The 22887-nt window shown below is 43.2% G+C and overlaps 2 protein-coding genes across 3 annotated transcripts in view; both read left to right on the top strand.

Annotated features, from left to right (window-relative positions):
• The window catches only part of CFAP410 (cilia and flagella associated protein 410), a 182841-nt gene that overhangs the window by 88808 nt on the left and 71146 nt on the right, over positions 1 to 22887 (top strand). For both annotated transcript variants that reach the window (XM_077275684.1, XM_077275683.1), the window contains one exon: positions 3408 to 3637. In XM_077275684.1, coding sequence (XP_077131799.1) covers positions 3408 to 3637 — 230 coding nt within the window. The remainder of the gene's footprint in view (positions 1 to 3407; positions 3638 to 22887) is intronic.
• Positions 9915 to 11322, top strand: LOC143785087 (uncharacterized). Its single transcript, XM_077273757.1, has 3 exons — positions 9915 to 10029; positions 10111 to 10267; positions 10389 to 11322. The coding sequence occupies exons 1-3, from the start codon at positions 9915 to 9917 to the stop codon at positions 11320 to 11322; spliced, it is 1206 nt and encodes a 401-aa protein (XP_077129872.1).

Raw genomic sequence — 22887 nt, 5'->3', positions numbered from 1 at the left:
CCGTGGTTGTTGTGGGGGATGATCAGTCCCAATTTTCCAGTGCCTGCGTCCGGTCCGAGGGTCCTTTGTCTTGTTGTCCTCCGGGCGGCAGAAGCGTTCCTGCTTGGAGCCCCACGTTAACGGGCGCCAACTGTTGAGGGAGGATTTAAAGTGATCCTTCACGGTTAACCCAGTGATTTCCAAATTAATATATAAGGTGTTGCCGGCAACTGAAAATGACCAGACGGAGACGTGTGTCTCTGTATGGGGGATCGAGCAGATCTCTGGCCCCCGTTTATTCTGCATGACTTTATCATAGTCATAGAAATTACACTTCAACCAATCAGCATAAGAACACGCTCACGGTTCTTAGCCTATAAGAATGCAGGAACAATCTGTGCGTCAAAGTTTTGTAGAACAATACACCCTCAGTCTCATGTTCTACCGAGGTTGCAACAATCAAGGTCTCATCAAAATCTCATAACAGCTGTAACCTTTAGCCTACTAACAAAATTTATATCAAAACAACAAAATGGAGTCGAAAAGCACAAAATGGAGAACCTTTCTTAATTTCTTCCTTCACACAGTGTGAAAGACTGGTGGAAGGCATGCAAAGATGACTGAAAGCTGTGATTAAAAATCATGGTTATTCCACTTGTTAAAGACTGAACTTCAGACAGAAAGGCCCACAAACAAACAGCAACTGAAAACCACCGCAGTGAAGGCCTGGCAGAGCATCAAAAAGGAGGAAACACATCGTCTTGTGATGTCCATGAGTTCAAGACTTCAGGCAGTCATTGCCAACAAAGGGTTTCCAACCAAGTACTAAAAAATGAACATTTTATTGAATCTGTCCAATTACTTTTGGTCCCTTTAAAAACAGGGTGGCACATGTTAAGGAGCTGAGACTCCTAAACCCTTCATCCAATTTTAATGTGGATACCCTCAAATGAAAGCTGAAAGTCTGAACTTCAACTGTATCTGAATTGTTTTGTTTAAAATTCATTGTGGTAATGTCTATAACCAAAATTAGAAAAATCTTGTCTTTGTCCAAATATATATGGACCTAACTGTAAATGCCGCTAACTTTTGAACAGGCCGCTATAGCCGGCAGACTCTCAGGCCGTTATTTGGCCCTGTATTGCCATGACAAACATGAGTACTGCACAATCATGATCTCTGCCAATAGGGTTAAAGAGGGAACCCAAACACTCTGTTAACCATTTAGATGCCATAGTCACTGTTCACAGCAGGATCAAAGGGGTTAAAAAGCCATGGTTGGTTACAAAAACCAATCAAGACTGATACAGCAAGATGTCAGCTATAGTGCACAGTCACCAGCTGCTGCATTTTCACCAGTCGGGGGATGCTATTGTATGATTTGTGTGGTCAGTAAAAAGACGTATTGGTGGTCACTAAGAGGTTAAGATAAAACTTAAAGCATAAAGACCCACAACCAAGCAACAACATTAGTCAGGTGCAGTAAAGACCTGGCAAATCATCACAAAGGAGGAAACCCAGCGTTTGGTGATGTTCACGGCTTCCAGTCTTCAGGCCGTCATTGTCTGCAAAGGATTCTCTACAAAGTGTTAACCCCTTCACGCCGCAGCCCTTTTTCATTTTTGCGTTTTTGTTCTTCGCTCCTCTTCTTCCCAGAGCCATAACTTTTTTTTTTTCCATCAATATGGCCATGTGATGTCTTGTTTTTTTGCGGGACAGTTGTACTTTTGAACGACACCATTGGTTTTACCATATCGTGTACTCGAAAACGGGGAAAATAAATTCCAAGTGCAGTGACATAGCAATAAAAGTGCAATTCCACAACTGTGTTTTGTTTTTTTCTTTTTACCATGAGTTCATAAACACCAAATATGTATAGGTTGTTTTTTATTTATATGATGAAAAAAAAACAAAGTTTGTTGAAAAAAACAAAACAAAAAAACATTTGCTTAATTTTCCGACATCCGTAGCGTCTCCATTTTTCGTGATCTCGGGTTGGGTGAGGGCTTATTTGTTGCTTGCCGAGCTGACATTTAAAATGATATCATTTGGTGTGGAAATGATCTTTTGATTGTCCGTTATTGAATTTTAATGCAATGTTGCGGCAACCAAAAAACTTAATACTGGCGTTCTGACTTTTTTTTTTTTTTCACTACGCCGTTTACCTATCAGATTATTATTTTTTTTATAGCTTGTTAGATCTGGCAATTCTGAACCCAGCAATACCAAATATGTGTATATATATATTTTTTTTAATGGGGTAATTTGACCTTTTATATATTTTTTTTTTTTTTATATATTTTTAAAAAACATTTTTTCTTTTTCACTTTTTGCATGCCTCAATAGTTTCCATGAGACTAGAATCTGCAGTTGTCTGATTGGCTCTTCTACATACAGGCAATGATCAGATTGCCTGTGTGCAGCAGAAATACTGCCTTGCTATGAGCGCCAACCGCTGGAACACTCGCCCATCACTAATGCTTCCCCATCGGCAACCCGCGGTCATGTGACACGGGTGCTGATGGGCGGGATTAGTGACGCGCTTCCGGCGCGATCATATTAAGACTGACAGCAGCATTTAACGAGTTAACATTCGCAGAGAGAGAGATATTTCGCTGGATTCCTGTTTTTGACGGTCAGCGACGGATCCTGCGTCCATAGGCTTCCATTATAGCCAACGATGCAGGATCCGTCGCTGGGTGATTTTCCGACGTACAGAAAAAATGTCGCCAGACAGACAGCAATTTTACAACGGATCCTGCGCACAACGGATGAAACGGAAGGCCATCCGTCACAATCTGTCGCTAATACAAGTCTATGAGGAAAAAAAACGGATCCAGCAGAAAGATTTGCTGGATCCGTTTTTTTCACAAAATGACGGATTTTGACAGGAGCAAAAAGACAGAAGTGTGAAAGAGGCCTCAGGGGCACATGTTAGCTGTTCAAAACAGCTGACGTCCTGTGAGAGATTTGGGCTCCTCGCCGGAGCCCACATCAAAGGGAGGGAGACATGTGCAATACATGTACGACGCATGACGTGAAGGGGTTAAAAATGAACATGTTATTTTGTCCAATTACTTTAGAGCCCCTGAAATCAGGAAGCTTTATAGAAAAATGGTTGCAATTCTTAAACGTTTCCCAGGATATTTTTCTTCAACCCCTTTATTTAAACCTGAAAATCTTCATTTCCATTGTAACTCAGTTGTTTAATTTTCAGTAAAAAATATTGGCCTGCAGAGCTGAAATCACGGAGATTCCACCACTGTCCAAATATTTTTGGACCCAACTGTATGTATTCTCTCGCTACAGCTTTGTAATAGAGGTTCTAATAGATTTCTCATTTTTGCCACTTATAACCAGTGTAATGCTTAAGGGGGGATTTTTGCATACATACCGATTTTTAATCAGTGATTTATAACTCTTTTCAGTGCAAATAGCATTTCTACCTTGGAAGCAATACGCCACTGTCAAAACCTGACTGAATTATATCTGAGGAAAAATAACATTTCCAACCTCAGCGAACTATACTACTTGAAAACTCTTCCAAGACTGAAAGTATTATGGCTGTCAGAAAATCCCTGCTGCAACCCAGATCCACACAACTATAGAATGACAGTGCTAAGAAATCTTCCGAATCTTCAGAAGCTAGACAATCAAGGTAAAGAAGCCTTCTTCTGTGTCTGACATGCTTTTAAAGTCCTATTGGGAATTACACAAGAATGACCTAAATATTGGCTACACTGTAAGCAGTCGTAACTCCCCAAATAATGGAGAGATTTGGAGCTGATTTGTGTTCTGGCTGAAGGCACTAAGCTGGGATGTTCTGATCCTTTAGGTACCTTCACACTGAACGATATCGCTAGCGATCCGTGACGTTGCAGCGTCCTGGCTAGCGATATCGTTGAGTTTGACAGGCAGCAGCGATCAGGATCCTGCTGTGACATCGTTGGTCGGAGCAGAAAGTCCAGAACTTTATTTCGTCGCTGGATCTCCCGTAGACATCGATGAATCGGCGTGTGTGACGCCGATTCAGCGATGTCTTCACTGGTAACCAGGGTAAACATCGGGTTACTTAGCGCAGGGCCGCAAAACAAACACTACATACTTGCATTCCGGTGTCTGTCCCCCGGCGCTGTGCTTCTCTGCACTGTGTAAGCGCCGGCCGGCCGGAAAGCAGAGCACAGCGGTGACGTCACCGCTGTGCTTTCCGACCGGCGCTTACACAGTGCAGAGAAGCACAGCGCCGGGGGACAGACACCGGAATGTAAGTATGTAGTGTTTTTTTTTTTTTTTTTACGTTTACGCTGGTAACCGGGGTAAACATCGGGTTACTAAGCGCGGCCCTGCGCTTAGTAACCCGATGTTTACCCTGGTTACCAGGGGACTTTGCATAGTTGCAGCTCTCCAGCGACCACACAGCGACGCTGCAGCGATTGGGATCGTTGTCTAGATCGCTGCAGCGTCGCTAAATGTGACGGTGCCTTTACACGTCCAGACACCATCGGAGGTGGTAACTGCTGATTGCTGAGAGTGCAGGTTGTTGGACCCCACTGATTTTGTATTGATGAGCTATCCTTGTGATTGGTCAGCGATATAAAGTAAGTGGGCAACCCCTTTAAAAATGTAATGTGTCAGTAGCTTTCTGATTCGTTATTAGTCATCCGTTGCTCTGCCATTTGAAACGGATCTGTATTTTGCTTACTGGATCCATTTCAAATAGAAGATTCCTTGAAAGTTCACATGCCCAGTGGTATGTGTTCCACCTCCAGTAAGCAAAAAAAGGAATTTGTTTCAAATGGGAGAACCAGGGAAGGCTAATTAATGGATCCGTTTCCTATAGACTTCAATGTTTAAAAAAAAAAAAAAGGATCCAGCTGACATCAGTTTTTTAAAAACGGACAAAAAAGTTGGGTCTGCACAACCATTTTGCCAACGGTACAAAATCCAAGCAGAGAACAAAAGCCAATGCCAAGTAAAATAAATCAATTTTATTAACACAAAGTCTAAAATGGTACAAAACCATACAATAATGGAGATACAATACAAATTAGACTGCCCAATCCCATAGCACACCCACAAATAGATATCATATGCAGTTTATCCCTCAAATCCAATTGTCAATACGAATCCATGTGTGGCCTCTTTATATAGTATTTGCTGAATTATTCTAAGGCTGAAACTTGTATAAAGTTGGTATATAGAGGCTATAACGAGCCTTAGCATCATGAATAGATATTAGAATAATGGCTATATGCTGAGCTAATAAATGATGACCTTCTTCTACTCTATATTGGTGGTATCAGATACAGGAAGGCCACAGAGACACAGTGGTTATACTTGTAGACAGCCATGTTTAATACCTCGGCGTTGCATGTGTGGGGTTATTAAGTCCGGCCGCCCTTAACCGCTGGCACCTGCGCGTTATACTCTTTTCGGCTCGGCTATCTATGTATTCGCGAGCCATGTTTGTCCAAGGTAGCCATGACAACCCGGTTATTAGGCAGGCGTCGCGTGCCTAGGTTCGAATTATGGTTCAATAAATAATTTCCCTTATTTACGCGATCGTTTATATGTTGCTGCGCAACCCATTTGCCGCCAGGATCGCTTACTTTTTGGGGGGGTTTATGGGGCCTGTTCAGCCATGGTTAGAACACTAAGTCCGGCTGCTTCCTACTGCTGGCATCTGCGCATTGGACACTTTTTCTGTTTATCTTGATCATCTGCGCTTGCGTGAGGTATGTTGGAGACGGCTATCATGACCACTGACTTACTAAGCAGATATCACGTGGTGTGATCCTGCTTCCGGCTGGGTACTAACTTCCTGTATCTGAACGCACTCCACACGCTGCTATGTGACTGGACTACCGCCGTGATCGCATACACCTGGTAGGTTTCTTAATTGTATCTAACTATATAAACGTTGGGCACACACCAGATGAGTATCTTCTGACCTTGAGGAAGACGCTTAGTGCGTCGATACGCGTGGGTCATCCACACTGACTTGATCAACCGGACCTTCCATGTCCTGCACACGGACAGATTGAGTGAGTTAGAGGTCTAGTCTTTACCGCTTCTAGGCTGGGCATAGACTACTGTGTCTTCGGTGCACACCGCATATACCTCACTATTGTAGGTTAGGTGTAAAAAGGGATATTTCAGCCGGCTGATTGTTGTTTCTAGGCTGCTTATTTGTAATAGCAGTCTTTAGCACTAAACCTAGCTCACCTTATACATGTTTTACCGATGTGCTGGGGACTTTTGGACATGCTAGCCCATTGAGCCATTATTATATTGTATTATGGACATATGCACTGTTATTTGGGGTATCGATGTGGTTTGAGGTTATATCATGTGCTTTTTACATGTCTGATATGGGGCTTTAACCTTTTGTGGGTATTGTCGAACATGCCGGTTGACTTGTCAGTGTATTTTTTGTACCATTTATTATTTGTGTTATAATTATTATTGACCTGTCACCTCCACATATGTGGTGGAGGCTTTTTAAGTGTTTTTAATGTATTTTGTGTGTTGTGTTCAATAAAAATTGATTATTTTTTGTACTTTATTGTCCTGGTGATCCCATTTGTGTGCATACCCTTTCCTTGTGTTGTTTAACAGTGTTGCACCCCGAGACCATTCATATGTGGGGTATCTTTTCATCCAAGGGAATGGGGTCACTCTCACAAATTTGCCTAAGAACACAGACATAAAAAATAAAGAATGGGATCTAAACCTCCTTCACGAGTAACTTCTCCCAGTTATCTCGGAGCAATTTGATGATGAGTAATGCTCTTTGCAGCATGATGAAGAACATGCTAGAAGGCAAGTAAGTTAGTGGCTTAATAAGCAGAACATTGGAATTTTGGGTCCATGGTCAGGAAACATCCCTTTTGAGAACCTGTGGCGCATGTTCAGAAAAGCAGGTGGACAAATAAGAACCCAGATATTCTAACTCCAAAGCACTGATTAGGCAAGAATGGTTGTCTTTTGTCAGGATTTGGCTCAGAACCTGATATCCAGCTGCCAGGACAAATTGTACAACTCAATTTTGTAATTTTCTTTCAGTAACTATAGAAATATTTGATTAAAAAAAAACACTAAAAACACTGAAGAAGCAAACTATGAAAACCAAAATGTGTCAGTCTCAAATCTTTTGGCCGTGATGGTATATAAGCATTTTCTTTGTTATTTTTCACTATTAATAATTTTCACATCACATACATGGTATTGTTCGTTAGTCCCTTACCCAAGCGGAGGAATGGTGAGGAAAGTGTGATGGTTTTCTTAAAGGTCAGTGATGTTTTGCTGTGGGACTGAAGATGGCAGCAGTGTCTCATATTTTCCTGCATTTTTCTCTTTCACTCCCATTAATTCTGTGTGCAATGTCATCATAAAACTGGAGCAATAAATGTTTGTTCCATTGTGGGTCAAGTATTTCTACACGGACGAATAATCAGTCTTACTTCAGGAATTTGTGTAAAAATGCTAACACAAGGTCGTATACCATAAATACTTCTCCTTATTTTATAAACCAGGAGACAGATGGGTGCTGCTGTGATTTTGTAAGATTATTTGGTTGGAGAGTTGTATCTGTTAATGTTATAATTTGTTTTATATTTATTACGGGGTAAGGGGAGAGTTATACATTAAAAAACAGCAATTCTGCAAATTTTCAGACTTCATTTTTTTTTATTTTTTTTTACAGAATTCAACACGCAGTATTAGTGACATGTAAAATGCTAGATACGCTTTAGGCCTCTTTCACACTTCAGTCTTTCGGCGTAAGTCAAAAACCGCCATTTTCGTAAAATGGCGGATCCGTTTTTTTGGGGGGGCGGATCCGCTATTTTCCCATTGACTTGCATTAGAGACGGATTGTGGCGGATGGTCGTCCGTTCCATCCGCCTTGCGACGGATCCGTCGATATTTGGCGGACGTTGTCTAGACATTGACGGACTTTGTAACGTTTTTTGTCGCCGGCAAAAAGGCGGAACGCGGCGGATCCGTCGCGTCCGCCTTTTTTTTGAATGGGTGCCTATGGGCGACGGATCCGTCGCGATCCGTTTTTTGGCGGATCCGTCGCCTCAATCCGCTTTTTTTGATTGAGCATGCTCCAAAAAGTTGCAACTTTGCCCAGACAACCCAAAAACTATATAAAGAGGACAGGTCATTCCCAAATGTACCAGCCAGCAAGAGAGACCCTTCCATGCCCGAGAGACCCAGCCAGACCCAGCCAGCAAGACCTCTGCCAGCAAGACTTTGCCAGCCAGGCACTGCCATCCAGCCAGAGAGGCCCTGCAAGCCAGAGACACTCTGCCAGCAAGACTTTGCCAGCCAGGCACTGCCATCCAGCCAGAGAGGCCCTGCAAGCCAGAGACACTCTGCCAGCAAGACTTTGCCAGCCAGGCACTGCCATCCAGCCAGAGAGGCCCTGCAAGCCAGACCCTGCCTGAGACAGCCATGTGAGTACTGCCATCCAGCATGCGTGCTTGTGTGCGTGCGTGTTTGTGTGCGTGCGTGCGTGCGTGCATGCTTGTGTGCGTGCTTGCGTGCGTGCATGCTTGTGTGCGTGCGTGCTTGTGTGCGTGCGCCTGCCTGCCCTGTTTATATGTTTTTCATACTATTTAAGCTGTTATTTTTTATAGCTGAGGTGTAAAATGTGTTTTGTGTGTATAAATGATGTGTGATGTGTTCTGCATTTTTGTTGTTATCCCAAATGTTATAGTATTTCAAATAAAGAGCAGTGTAGCTCCTACTGTACCATTAAAAAAAATAAATTTTTTTAAAAAAATAGTAATAAAAATTACACAAAACTGTCAGTAGTCTCATTTCAAGATAAATGTAATATTGGGTAAACATGCAGTAAAGGTTATATATATAAATGTGTAATGCAAATCTTGTGTATAGAATATGTTATCCGGTTTTAGAAAATACAAACTGTAGGGTAATCATAATTACCAATTTTTGGAATTGGTATTTTAAGTTCGAATGAGGAACATTTTTGATAAGGTTTGATAGGTGGCTTTTACCAACATGCGCATTGCGCATATCAATTTCAGTTTTGGTGTTGCTTTAAAGGGTTCTTGGGGGGGGTTTTTGGTGGGGAAACAGGGCTAGAGGGTTTGGCAGCTTGTGCATCAAGCATATCTACCATATAAAGTATGACGGTTAGAAAAAAAATTTCATTTTGTGTGGGATGAAATCTAAAAGTTTTTAAAAAAGATGTAAGTGTTAAATCCTACAGCTGCATCTATCCTTGTGTATAGTAGCTTAGAACTGTCTGTATACTTACAGATACTTGGGACCAAGAGGTACGCAAAGACCATAATGTCTTCTTCTGAGAGCCCCCCAGCACATCAGCAGCAAACTGAGGTATTGTATTTTTTTTTTGTTCTCTAAAATTTTTTGGTGATACAACTATGGTCATTGTTTTTTAACCCTTTATGTGTTCTGTATTCACAGGAATATGAAGCAGAGGGGCTTACAGAAGGAGACGGACAGGGTGGAGAAAGACAAGGAGCGGGAGCGCATAGTGTAAGTTTTGAACAGACCGATCCTCACATACAATGCACTACACCCAACACAAACATTCATGACAGCACACACAATACATATGCCTCGATCTAAGAACATTATTAATTTTTTTTTTTTAATTTTTTTTATTAGTCCTCACAATCCGGGGCTCGACATAGAGTTCCTCAAAGCACCTCCCATAGTCGTCAGAATGATAATCGCGGCGGTCGCCGAAGAGTAAATTCCTTTTTGTTTTGTTGTGTAGTAAAATGTAAAATTCATGTGTTGTAATCTTTCCCTTTTTATTGTTATATTTTTCGTAGGCTTCACAGCGTGCTCCCGAACAAGATGATGAAGAGGAGGAGGGCATAGATGTGAACACCCTCATCGAAGCAGTACAAAGTAGGGAGCCGCTGTGGAACATGTCGGACCGCCGCCATGCTGACCAGTTAATCACCCGACGGCTATGGGAGGAAGTGTGCAGTGCTGTTATGGATAACTGGGAGGAACTCGATGCTGGGGCCCAGGATCTAGCGCGTAAGTATTAACACTTCATAACCTTATTTTAGCATGATTTAATGTGGTGTATAGTAACCAATTTTTGCTATCTCTTTCCAGGTAACAGGATTATCGTGCGGTGGCGGTCAATCAGGGATCGCTTCAAGAGGGAGTTTAATAAGGAGATGCAGGCCCCGAGTGGATCTAGAGGACGCAGGAGCAGATACAAACATGCCAGAGCCCTGTCGTTCCTACGGTCGACGCTGCTGAGCAGAAGGTAAATATTCAACACCACATATTTTCAGTCAAACTGAAAAAATGTGTAACCTTCAATTTTTTTGCAGCAAGGGCAATTGTAATATAAAGATACTAATATTTTTTTTCTTCTTCTTTAACAGCACTTTCTGCAGCACTCGGGAGCCTGCATCAGAGTTGCAGCCCTCTGGAGCGATCCCTCGAGAGTCCGCCACCGGGGACCACGTCGACCCCTCTGTTTCTGCACCTACCCTTTTGTTTGATCCCTCAGCCTCATCCACCAGCGCTGGAGCAGCAGGGCGGACTTCGTCACTTGAAGCTGCAGGTGATGAGTTAGAGTTCCCTTTACCCCACCCCTCTGCCACTGCCGCAACTTCTAGACCAACTTTGTGGTCAGGACGGCAGCGCCAGAGAGGTCAGGAAAGGAGCTATGCGCCTGACTTTTTGCATCTGAATGCATCCTTTCACAGTGCCATCAAGCTTTTGAGTGAGCAAATGTCTGCTGGGTACAATATGCTTAACAAAAGCATACTTGAACTCAGCAGTCGTCTTGATAGGATGCAATCAGATGCAAACCAGTCACCAAGGCACTGTTTTTTTCAGGCGGTCCTCAGGCACATGGAAAATCTAACTCCTGACCTGCAGATGCATGTGATGCAAGGCTGCCACACTGCTCTAGCGCAGGCGATATCCCATGCCCCTCCACCTACCCTTCATGTGTCAACACCTTTCCCCTCTCAATCCACCGTCTATCCTCCCGTCCGTCCTCCTCCTGTACGTCCTCCTCCCGTCCATTCTACTCCTTTGTCATTTGTTCCTTCCCCCCTTAGTCTTTCCCAGTTTTTAACGTCCCCCTTCCATTCTTCCCCTTTAACTTCTCCGTTACCAATCCCAGCAACACCTTCATACCTCACACACACCACATCTGCACCTCAAGTCTCTACACAACCTCATGTTTTCACCACCCATTCCACTTCTGTTCCTCCCCGTGATGTCCTGTCCCCCACTCTCGACGTGGTCCGCCCGCCTGTCAGCCCCTCCGCTACTATCTCTACCCAAAACTATGAGAATCTGTAAAAGTCAATAAATAAACGTTTTTTTGTTTTAAAAATTTTTTTATTGTCTTTCTTTTTTTTTTTTTCTTTTAATTTTTTAAGTCACCAAGGTTATGGCAATAGTAACAATAACAGTGTTTAAAGGATACCGTTGCAAAACATACAATGCTGCATTAAAGTACAAAGATTTTGTATGCAAACAAAAATTGGTATTTTTACAAGTATAAAAATAAAAATTTTTTTACACCATTTCATACTGCCAGTCAACTGATCCTGCAGGAGACATGAAGTAGTCTGCAAAACTGTCCCGCATTCTGCAGACTGCAACTGGACTGCGAAAAGTGGGGTTTTGGTAATCCCGTAAGGTGCTTTCTGAAACATTATCCTCCAGGGAAACTTGTTCTTTTGATAGAACAAAATTATGCAGGACAACGCACGCTTTGACCACATCATCGACAGTTTCAGTCTGCAGTTTAATGGCAGTTAGTAGCACTCTCCATTTGGCAGTTAGGATGCCAAAGGCACATTCCACTACTCTGCGTGCTCTGGTTAAACGGTAATTGAAAATTTTCTTCCTCTGGGTCAGTCCACTACTTCCAAAGGGTTTAAGCAAATGTGGGGAAAGCTGGAAGGCATCATCTCCAACACAAACAAATGGTAACGGTGGACCGGTGGTTCCAGGGAGAGGTCTAGGGGGCGGAAAATCAAATGTCTCTCCATATAAACGGCGCCCCATTGGTGAATTTTTAAAGATTTGTGAATCATTTGCACGTCCATACGCACCTATATCCACAGCGATGAACTTGCATTGTGCGTCAGCTATGGCCATCAACACAATAGAGAAATACTTCTTATAGTTATAAAACTGTGACCCAGAGCCTGAAGGTTTGACGATCCTTATGTGCTTTCCATCAACTGCTCCAACACAATTTGGAAACTGGCAAATCTGATGAAAAATTTGGGCGATCTCCAGCCACCTCTCCTGTGATGGCTCTGGGATGTATTCCACTTGTAGGCACTCCCACAATGCCCGGCAGGTATCTCTGATGATCCCCGAGATGGTGGATATCCCAAGTCGAAATTGAAAATGGAGGGATGAGAAGGACTCTCCAGTTGCAAGGAATCTGTTAACAAAAAGAAAAGACAATACTTAATAAAAAAAATACAAAAAAAAAAAAAACCACAGTTATAAGTCTGATGAATGAGAATCATTTAATAAAAAAATGACTTACCGAATAGTCACCATGAGACGCTCTGCTGGTGATATTGAGAATCGCATCTGGGTGTCTCGTCTCCGTATACAGTCTTCCACATAGCCCAATAAAAATTCAAAATTTTCAGCTCTCATCCTCACATAATTGAAGAACTTTTGAGGGTTTTCCCTTAGTTCCATGTAAAGTGTGGAATAAACACCACGGGTCATACGTTGTGCTGTGATGGGATGGATCCACAGCCTTCTCTTCCGCCGCTGCCGTAGGATTCGCAGTCTTCGTTCCTCCCTCTCTCGAACGCTGACTGCCAACTGATTTGTCTCAAAAGTAAAATCTGCATAGATCTTTGCAATGTTCGCCAGGACTCCTTCCATTTCTGCCACTTTCTCTACAACCTTTCAAAGATGTGGTGTAAATACACGCTATATATAGTTTTCCAGAAGTTTCCAGTAGCCAATCACATTGAAATCCTCCCCTTTTTAAAAACGGATCCGTCAAAAAACGGTTGCAACGGATGTAAAAACGTTCACAACGGTTCTAACGGATCCGTTTTTTTAACGGATTAGGGCAGCTGATCCGTTAAAAAAACGGATCCGTTAGAACCGTTTTTGGACAAAATTTGACGGATCCGTCGATCCGCCACGATGTCGGACCCAACTGACGCCACACAACTGAAGTGTGAAAGAAGCCTTAGCATGTTGTTTTTACTCAATGTGGTGGTCTCGGGTAATATTGCAACATTCTGGCAAAAACTAACAACTTGGCAATTTTACCATTCTGAAGATGGGAGGGATTTTTAATTTTAGAGTGTACGTCTAGGTTACCTAGGAAAAGGGGATTCTCCGCCACTAGGCTCTGTGCCTTAGAGCAGGGGTGCACAGCCTGCGGCCCGTGATGCCATTCTGTTCTGCCCCCTACCTTATGGACCGAAAAAGGCTTGATTGACAGGTTAACAATATGTTAGCCGCCACACACAGGAAAGTAGTGGCATCTGAGGAGCAGGGACTGGGGTCACTTAAAGGGAAACTTTCAGGTCCCCTGTGCCCCCAACCATACTGAAATCCCCTGCCTAACAGTCCCTGTATTACATTACACACACAAAAGTATTTCTAAAGGGGGTTTATGTAAATGAGGCCTTTTGACTAGTCGATGGTGCGTTGGTGTTCCCATACTAGTTGGCCCACTTAGATGTTATCACACCCCTGTGGGTATGACAACATAACTTACAAGCACTGGCGTCATTGCTAACGCTATACTTACCTAGCACATTCACGCGGCTTCTTCCCCGCTCATCATTGATCCTCTAAATCCAAGCACACACATGCCGGCTTCAGAGAGGCGCCCTGCGCATGACCGGAAGTGTGAAAGACACAACTGGTGGTGGCTCTGGGGTACAGGGGACCTGACAGGTTCCCTTTAGCCCATTTGACACTCCAGAAAAGAGTATGAATGAGACTGGGAGCCTTTCGTGTCTGCGGCTTGATCCACTGTAGTTCCTGCTTGTTCTGAAGCATAGGCAGTAAGTCTATTGTGTGATCTGTTGTAGATGTGCACACAACCTCTTTACGGTCTATTCACACTTTTTTATGAGGTTTTACACTGTGTGCAGAATTATTAGGCAAGTTGCATTTTGATCACTTGGTACTTTTTATACATGTCCTAATCCAAGCTGTTCAGGCTTGAAAGCCAACTACCAATTAAGTAAATCAGGTGATGTGCATCTCTATAATGAGGAAAGGTGTTGTCTAATGACATCAAAACCCTACATAAGGTGTGCTCAATTATTAGGCAGCTTCCTTCCCTTTTGCAAAATGGGTCAGAAGAGAGATTTGACGGGCTCTGGAAAGTCCAAAATTGTGAGATGTCTTGCAGAGGGATGCAGCAGTCTTGAAATTGGCAAACTTTTGAAGCGTGATCACCGAACAATCAAGCATTTCATGGCAAATAGCCAACAGGGTCGCAAGAAGCGTGTTGGGCAAAAAAGGCGCAAAATAACTGCCCATGAATTGAGGAAAATCAAGCGTGAAGATGCCATTTGCCACCAGTTTTGCCATATTTCAGAGCTGCAACGTTACTGGAGTAACAAAAAGCACAAGGTGTGCAATACTCAGGGACATGGCCAAGGTATGGAAGGCTGAAAAACGACCACCTTTGAAGAAGAAACATAAGATAAAACCTCAAGACTGGGCCAAGAAATATCTTAAGACTGACTTTTCAAAGGTTTTATGGACTGATGAAATGAGAGTGACTCTTGATGGGCCAGATGGATGGGCCAGAGGCTGGATCAGTAAAGGGAGAGAGCTCCAACTCAGATGCCAGCAAGGTGGAGGCCGGGTACTGGTATGGGCTGGTATCATCAAAGATGAACTTGTGGGACCTTTTCGGGTTGAGAATGGAGTGAAGCTCAACTCCCAGACCTAATGCCAGTTTCTGGAAGACAACTTCCAGAAACAGTGGTGCAGGAAGAAGTTGGTATCGTTCAAGAAAAACATGATTTTCATGCAGGACAATGCTCCATCACATGCCTCCAACTACTCCACAGCGTGGCTGGCCAGTAAAGGTCTCAAAGAAGAAAAAATAATGACATGGCCCCCTTGTTCACCTGATCTGTACCCCATAGAGAACCTGTGGTCCCTCATAAAATGTGAGATCTACAGGGAGGGAAAACAGTACACCTCTCGGAACAGTGTCTGGGAGGCTGTGGTGGCTGCTGCACGCAATGTTGAAAGTAAACAGATCAAGCAACTGACAGAATCTATGGATGGAAGGATGTTGAGTGTCATCAGAAAGAAAGGTGGCTATATTGGTCACTAATTTTTGGGGGTTTTGTTTTTGCATGTCAGAAATGTTTATTTCTAAATTTTGTGCAGTTATATTGGTTTACCTGGTTGAAAATAAACAAATATATATTTGATATATTTATATTTGGTTTTTATTAAGTTGCCTAATAATTTTGCACAGTAATAGTTACCTGCACAAACAGATATCCTCCTAAGATAGCCAAATCTAAAAAAAAAAACACTCCAACTTCCAAAAATATTAAGCTTTGATATTTGAGTCTTTTGGGTTGATTGAGAACATAGTTGTTGATCAATAATAAAAATATTCCTCTAAAATACAACTTGCCTAATAATTCTGCACACAGTGTAGAAGAGGATTTGACTATCTTCCTATTAAGTTTTACTCTGTTCTGCAAAGGAGCTAATCAGTTCAATTGAGTCAGAAACTTATTTAAAGAATATTTTTATGTGGATTTAGGAGCAGACTATTTCTAAATCACCTGTGAGGCAGTGACCGGTGTCATATGTGAGGGTCGATATGTATCCCCCAGGATGCGGACAGAGTCCTATTAGACCCACTGGAGTGCTTTGTGGTCACAGCAGGACACCTGTGATTTACAGGGCAAAATAAAAGTACGGTAAGCGTGGACCTAGTCAAGCTATTTGGCCTAGGCACTGTTCAGGAAAAGCCGGTATGGGCTTTTATTTTGAAACGGGCTGCAGGAAGGAAGTGGGGCCGATCCATTTACTCCAGGCTGGATCTTGCAAGTGGCCTACAGCCACAGACTTCAGTTTGAGAGAAAAAACCCTGCAGGAAGGTTTTGAGTGTGTCATTTTGGAGTTTGCATGGTGTAGAGCAGACACCTGTGGCACCCCACAGCGTAATACGGTGGTGCAGTCGCCCTCGGCAACCGAACGCATTTATAGACTGTTTTGTTTCCCAGTTGCGATCCGGAGGATACTGTTTCTTTTGTTTGTGAGTTTTTGGACATTAAACCTACGTTTACTTTGAACTTTCCTGGTTCACTGCCTCGTCACTGCACAGCGTGGACACCGCTGCACTACACCCCGTAAATAAAAAGCTCTATATGCACATTCTCACAATGAGTATTTGGTGAGTTTTTGATGTTGCAGATTTTCTTCAGTGCCTTTTAGATTACCGTATTTTCCGGCGTATAAGACGACTTTTTAACCCCTAAAAATTGTCCCAAAAGTCGGGGGTCGTCTTATACGCCGGGTACGGCGTGTGCAGGGAGCGATCCTGGATGTTCCCAGGGTCTGAAGGAGAGGAGACTCTCCTTCAGGCCCTGGGATCCATATTCATGTTAAAAATAAAGAATAAAAATTAAATATATGTATATACTCACCCCTCCGAGAAGCCTGGCTCTCACCGGTGTAAGCGTCTGCCTCCGTTCCTAAGAATTGCAGCATGAAGGACCCTCGATGACGTCACGGTCAGGTGACTGGTCACATGAGCGGTCACGGACCAATCACAGGCCAGTCACCTGACCGTGACATCATCGAGGGTCCTTCATGCTGCAATTCTTAGGAACGGAGGCAGACGCTTACACCGGTGAGAGCCAGGCTTCTCGGAGGGGTGAGTATATACATATTTTTTATTTTTATTCTTTATTTTTAACATGAATATGGATCCCAGGGCCTGAAGGAGAGTCTCCTCTCCTTCAGACCCTGGGAACCACACGCTGTATAAGATGACTGGGCGTATAAGATGACCCCAGTCTTATACAGCGGGCATATCCCAAATTTATATTTTATCTGGAAAAGTTGGGGGTCGTCTTATACGCCCAGTCGTCTTATACACCAGAAAATACGGTACTTGTATTTTTTTCACTGCATTTTTGAGTGTGATTTTATTCTATTTCATTTTATTTCATGTGGCTTTATCACATTTTTGGCACTGGGTTTTTTGTCTATTTTAGCTGTGTCGTGCATTAATTAAAGCTACTTCGTTTTTTTTTATATATATATATATATTCTGCTATTTGGCAAAAAACATTTTTGATAGTCGTGTGTGAAATTACTATATTTTTCAGACTATAAAATGCACTTTTAAACCAGAAAAACTTTTGCTAAAAGTGTGTACATTTTATAGTTCCGAGGCTGCTGCCTGTGATGGAGGAAAATGCAGATAAGGCGTAATTATCGATTTTACGGTATATATTCTGTGTGTGGTAAAGTATAGTGTATATATCTATCTGTGTATATTGTAGGGAAAGTGAGGCTATGTGCACAGGTTCAGGATTTCTTTCAGAAAATTCCTGAGAAAATCCTGAGATTTTCTGCAAGAAATCCGCAAGAAATCTGCATGCGTTTTTTGCGCGTTTTTACCGCATTTTTTTCCGGATTTTTCCGGACATTTCCCAATGCATTATATAGTGGGAAATCCGCGAAAAATCCGCAAAATTAATGAACATGCTGCGTTTTTTACCGCGATGCGTTTTTTTCACAGAAAAACACACATCATGTGTACAAAAATTGCAGAATTCATTAAAAATGATGGGATGCAAATGTATGCAATTTTTTGCGTTTTTATAGCGTTTTTATCGGGAAAAAACGCAAAAAATCTGCAACGTGTGCACACAGCCGGAAGGGGGGATAGATATGATTAAAATATAGCTTTTATTTTATATGAAAAGTAAAATATTTTTTGTGCTTAGAATTATTACAATTAACCCCTTCCTGACCTATGACGCATACGCTGCGTCATGAAAGTCGGTGCCAATCCGACCTGTGACGCAGCGTATGGGTCATGGAGGGATCGCGTCCCTGCAGATCGGGTGAAAGGGTTAACTCCAATTTCACCTGATCTGCAGGAACAGCGGGAGTGGTACTTCAACCCAGGGGGGGTAGCTTCACCCCCCCCCCCCCCCCCCCCGTGGCTACGATCGCTCTGATTGGCTGTTGAAAGTGAAACAGCCATTCAGCGATTTGTAATATTTCACCTATGAAAACTGGTGAAATATTACAATCCAGCCATGGCCGATGCTGCAATATCATCGGCCATGGCTGGAAACCCTGATCTGCCCCCCGCCACCGATCTCCTCCCCAGTCCTCCGTTCTGTCCCATACTCCCCTCCGTCCGCCTGTCCGCTCCCCCGTCCTCCTGTCTGCTCGCCCTGTGCTCCGATCCCCCCCCCCCCATGCTCCGATCCCCCCTCATACTTACCGAGCGTCCCGGTGTCCGTCCGTCTGCTCCATGGGCGCCGCCATCTTCCAAAATGGCGGGCGCATGCGCAGTGCGCCCGCCGAATCTGCCGGCTGGCAGATTCGTTCCAGGTAGGTTTTATCACATTGATCAAAATGTATCAGTGATCAAAATAAAAAAAAGTAAATGAACAATAATCAAATAAAGAAAATATATTTACTTTTATTTTTCCACTACGGTTAGGGTTAGAACTCGGGTTAGGGTTAGGCCTAGGGTTAGGGTTAGGCCTAGGGCTAGGGCTAGGGTTAGGGATAGAATTAGGCTATGTGCACACGGTGCGGATTTGGCTGCGGATCCGCGGCGGATCGGCCGCGGCGGATTCGTAGCAGTTTTCCATCACGTTTACAGTACCTTGTAAACCTATGGAAAACAAAATCCGCTGTGCCCATGGTGCGGAAAATACAGCGCGGAAACGCTGCATTGTATTTTCCGCAGCATGTCAATTCTTTGTGCGGATTCTGCAGCGTTTTACACCTGTTTCTCAATAGGAATCAGCAGATGAAATCTGCACAAAAAACACTGGAAATCCGCGGTAAATCCGCAGGTAAAACGAAGTGCCTTTTACCTGCGGATTTTTTAAAAATGGTGCAGAAAAATCTCACACAAATCCGCAACGTGGGCACATAGCCTTAGGTTTAGGGTTGGAAATAGGGTTAAGATTAGGCTTGTGGTTAGGGTTATGGTTAGGGGGTGTGTTGGGGTTAGGGTTGGGATTAGGGTTAGGGGTGTGTCGGGGTTAGGGTTGTGGTTAGGGGTCTGTTGGGATTAGGGTTGTGATTAGGGTTATGGCTAGAGTTGGGATTAGGGTTAGGGGTGTGTTTGGGTTAGTGTTGGAGTTAGAATTGAGGGGTTTCCACTGTTTAGGCACATCAGGGGTCTCCAAAAGCAACATGGCGCCACCATTGATTCCAGCCAATCTTGCGTTCAAAAAGTCAAATGGTGCTCCCTCCCTTCCGAGCCCTGACGTGCGCCCAAACAGTGGTTTACCCCCACATATGGGGTACCAGCATACTCTGGACAAACTGGGCAACAACTATTGGGGTCCAATTTCTCCAGTTACCCTTGCGAAAATAAAAAATTGCTTGCTAAAACATAATTTTTGAGGAAAGAAAAATGATTTTTTTATTTTCATGGCTCTGCATTATAAACTTCTGTGAAGCACTTGGGGGTTCAAAGTGCTCACCACAAATCTAGATAAGTTCCTTTGGGGGTCTAGTTTCCAAAATGGGGTCACTTGTTGGGGGTTTCTACTGTTTTGGCACATAAGGGGCTCTGCAAACGCAACGTGACGCATGCAGACCATTCCATCAAAGTCTGCATTTCAAAATGTCACTACTTCCATTCCGAGCCCCGACGTGTGCCCAAGCAGTGGTTTACCCCCACATATGGGGTATCAGCGTACTCAGGACAAACTGGGCAACAAATATTGGGGTCCACTTCTCCTGTTACCCTTGTGAAAATCAAAAATTGCTTACTAAAACATAATTTCTGAGGAAAGAAAAATGATTTTTTATTTTCACGGCTCTGCATTTTAAACTTCTGTGAAGCACTTGGGGGTTTAAAGTGATCACCGCACATCTAGATTAGTTCCATGGGAGGTCTAGTATCCAAAATGGGTACACTTGTGGGGGAGCTCCAATGTTTAGGCACACAGGGGCTCACCAAACACGACATGGTGTCCGCTAAAGATTGGAGCTAATTTTTCATTCGAAAAGTCAAATGGCGCTCCTTCCCTTCCGAGCCCTGTCTTGCGCCCAAACAGTGGTTCCCCCCCACATATGGGGTATCGGCGTACTCCGGACAAATTGTACAATTACTTTTGGGGTCCAGTTTCTCTTTTTATCCTTGGGAAAATAAAAAAAAATTGTTGCTAAAAGATCATTTTTGTGACTAAAAAGTTAAATGTTCATTTTTTCCTTCCGTGTTGCTTCTGCTGCTGTGAAGCACCTAAAGGGTTAATAAACTTTTTGCATGTGGTTTTGAGTACCTTGAGGGGTGCAGTTTTTAGAATGGTGTCACTTTTGGGTATTTTCAGCCATGTAGACCCCTCAAACTGACTTCAAATGTGAGGTGGTCCCTAAAAAAAATGGTTTCGTAAATTTTGCTGTAAAAATGAGAAATCGCTGGTCAAATTTTAACCCTTTAAGGGCCACTGTCACCCCCCTCCAGCCGTTATAAACTAAAAGAGCCACCTTCATAATGCATAACACAGTGCGGGGCCGGGATTCCAAAGGTGGGTGGCCGCACTGCCACGCAGGCGCAGTGTGCAAGCCTGGCTTGGACGGCAGACGGCCAAAGCTTACTGCGCCTGCGCAGAACAGTACTACACAGCGCAGGCGCCGGTTTGAAAACGTAAACAGCGCTGAGGGGGCGGCGCAGAAAGACCCAGAAGATGTGAGTGACGGCAGAGGAGCGTTTCGAGCTGGGGAGTGAGGAGCCGCCTCCCTGGCTAGAGACAGCAATGGTGGCTAAGTATCAAATCGCTTTTTTTGGGGTATACTTGAACCTAAAACTAAAAGAGCCACCTTGTTAGAATGCAGCATTACTGCTGCACAAGGTGGCTCTTTTAGTTTATAACGGCTGGAGGAGGGTGACAGTGGCCCTTTAACTTCCTAGCAAGAAAAAAATTTAGTTTCCAAAATTGTGCCGATGTAAAGTAGACATGTGGGTAATGTTATTTATTAACTATTTTGTGTCACGTAACTCTCTCATTTAACAGAATAAAAATTCAAAATTTGAAAATTGCGAAATTTTCAAAATTTTCACCAAATTTCCATTTCTTTCACAAATAAATGCAAAAACTATCTACCTAAATTTACCACTAACATGAAGCCCAATATGTCACGAAAAAACAATCTCAGAACCACTAGGATCCGTTGAAGCGTTCATGAGTTATTACCTCATAAAGGGACACTGGTCAGAATTGCAAGAAACGGCCAGGTCATTAAGGTGAAAATAGGCTGGGTCATGAAGGGGTTAATGTTAAGGTATCATATACTCAGTATTTAGACTGAAAGTATATTGCATATTTCCCAACTTTTGAAGAACAGGGAGAAATAATGCAGTGCTGCAAATTTCGATTACGCCTCTGGCCACACCCAATCCACTCCCATTTACCATTATTGTCTCCCCTAGCAGGAGGAGTTGTCAGAGGGGCTCTGGAGGTGGGGTACATTCAGCAGACGCATAAGACTGCAGGGTGTAAACCCAAATCCAGGACTGTCCGCTGTATCCAGGACAGTAAGGATTAGAGATGATCGGATCTATTCACAGGACTCCGGTCCAGCGTCCAGGTCAGTGGTACCTGGTGGCTGAACAGGAGTTGGCAAATCTGTACCTTTATGGCATCCCTGGCACGGCTTTTGATCATCCAGAGTTGGTGCAACGTCATCGGTGTGTCCTCATCTCTAGTTGGGACCTGTGGATTATTTTTTGTTCCATTTGTTTCACAGTTGGAGCCCCAATAACTTTTTCATCTTTATATTGCTTTATTAAATGACATCTAGGCCTTTTCCCCCTTATTTGATGCTTTTCTGGTGCAGATGTGAAGTTGCTTTTTAATTAGTTTTTTATAGTACAGAAAAGCATTGATTCTGCATTTAAAAACATAACTGCAGTTTTTTACGTGCGTTTTTAGGCTCCGCATAGGAGACTAGAGGGAAAAAAATGCACCAAAACTGCACAGTTCAGTAGCGTCTTTAGACAACGGGGGCGCAGTTGTGATGAAATCACATCCACTTTGCTTGGACAGTTAAACACATCAGAATCTTTTGCAAGAGCAGCATCAGGAAGTACGCAACAGTTATGGTACATGTGAACATGGTCTAAGTTTCCACGCAAAGTGAATGTGATTGCATAAAATCTCAGACCCCTGTGGTCTGAAGATGCTGGTGAACTCTTCGGATTTGGTGCATTTTTTTCTCTATAGGCTTCTTCTGGCAAAAAAAAATGCATGGAAAAAAATAACTTCATTTAATTTTTAAGTGCAGAATCAAAGCTTTTCTACTCTACTTAAAAAGTGCAAATTCTTCTTATAAAGCAGTAGAAAAAAACGTAGCATTTACACTACATGTGAACACGGCTTTGGCGTTACATTTTTATTACATTTTTTTATGGGTTTTATTTTTTTTCTCTATCAATCACGGAAAAAAATGTTTTACTCTATTTACCGTTCCCTGTAAATCTGATTACTGTGTTAGCCGGAGTCGGGAAACATCAAAGAGCCTCGGCACCTTCGCAGGAACGCAATGTCAGGGAGAGTGTGGCTGACATAGGCATGCATCATCCAAGGAGGACGGCATTGAAATATGGGAGGCGTCGTAACAAAACCACTGACACCCCTCGAACCAGACCGCCCCACAGGTGAGTGT

The sequence above is a fragment of the Ranitomeya variabilis genome, chromosome 7, assembly GCF_051348905.1.
Source record: "Ranitomeya variabilis isolate aRanVar5 chromosome 7, aRanVar5.hap1, whole genome shotgun sequence".
NCBI classification, from domain to species: Eukaryota; Metazoa; Chordata; class Amphibia; order Anura; family Dendrobatidae; genus Ranitomeya; species Ranitomeya variabilis.
Note: the sequence above shows the minus strand (reverse complement) of the source record. Positions and strands in the feature narration are given on the sequence as shown.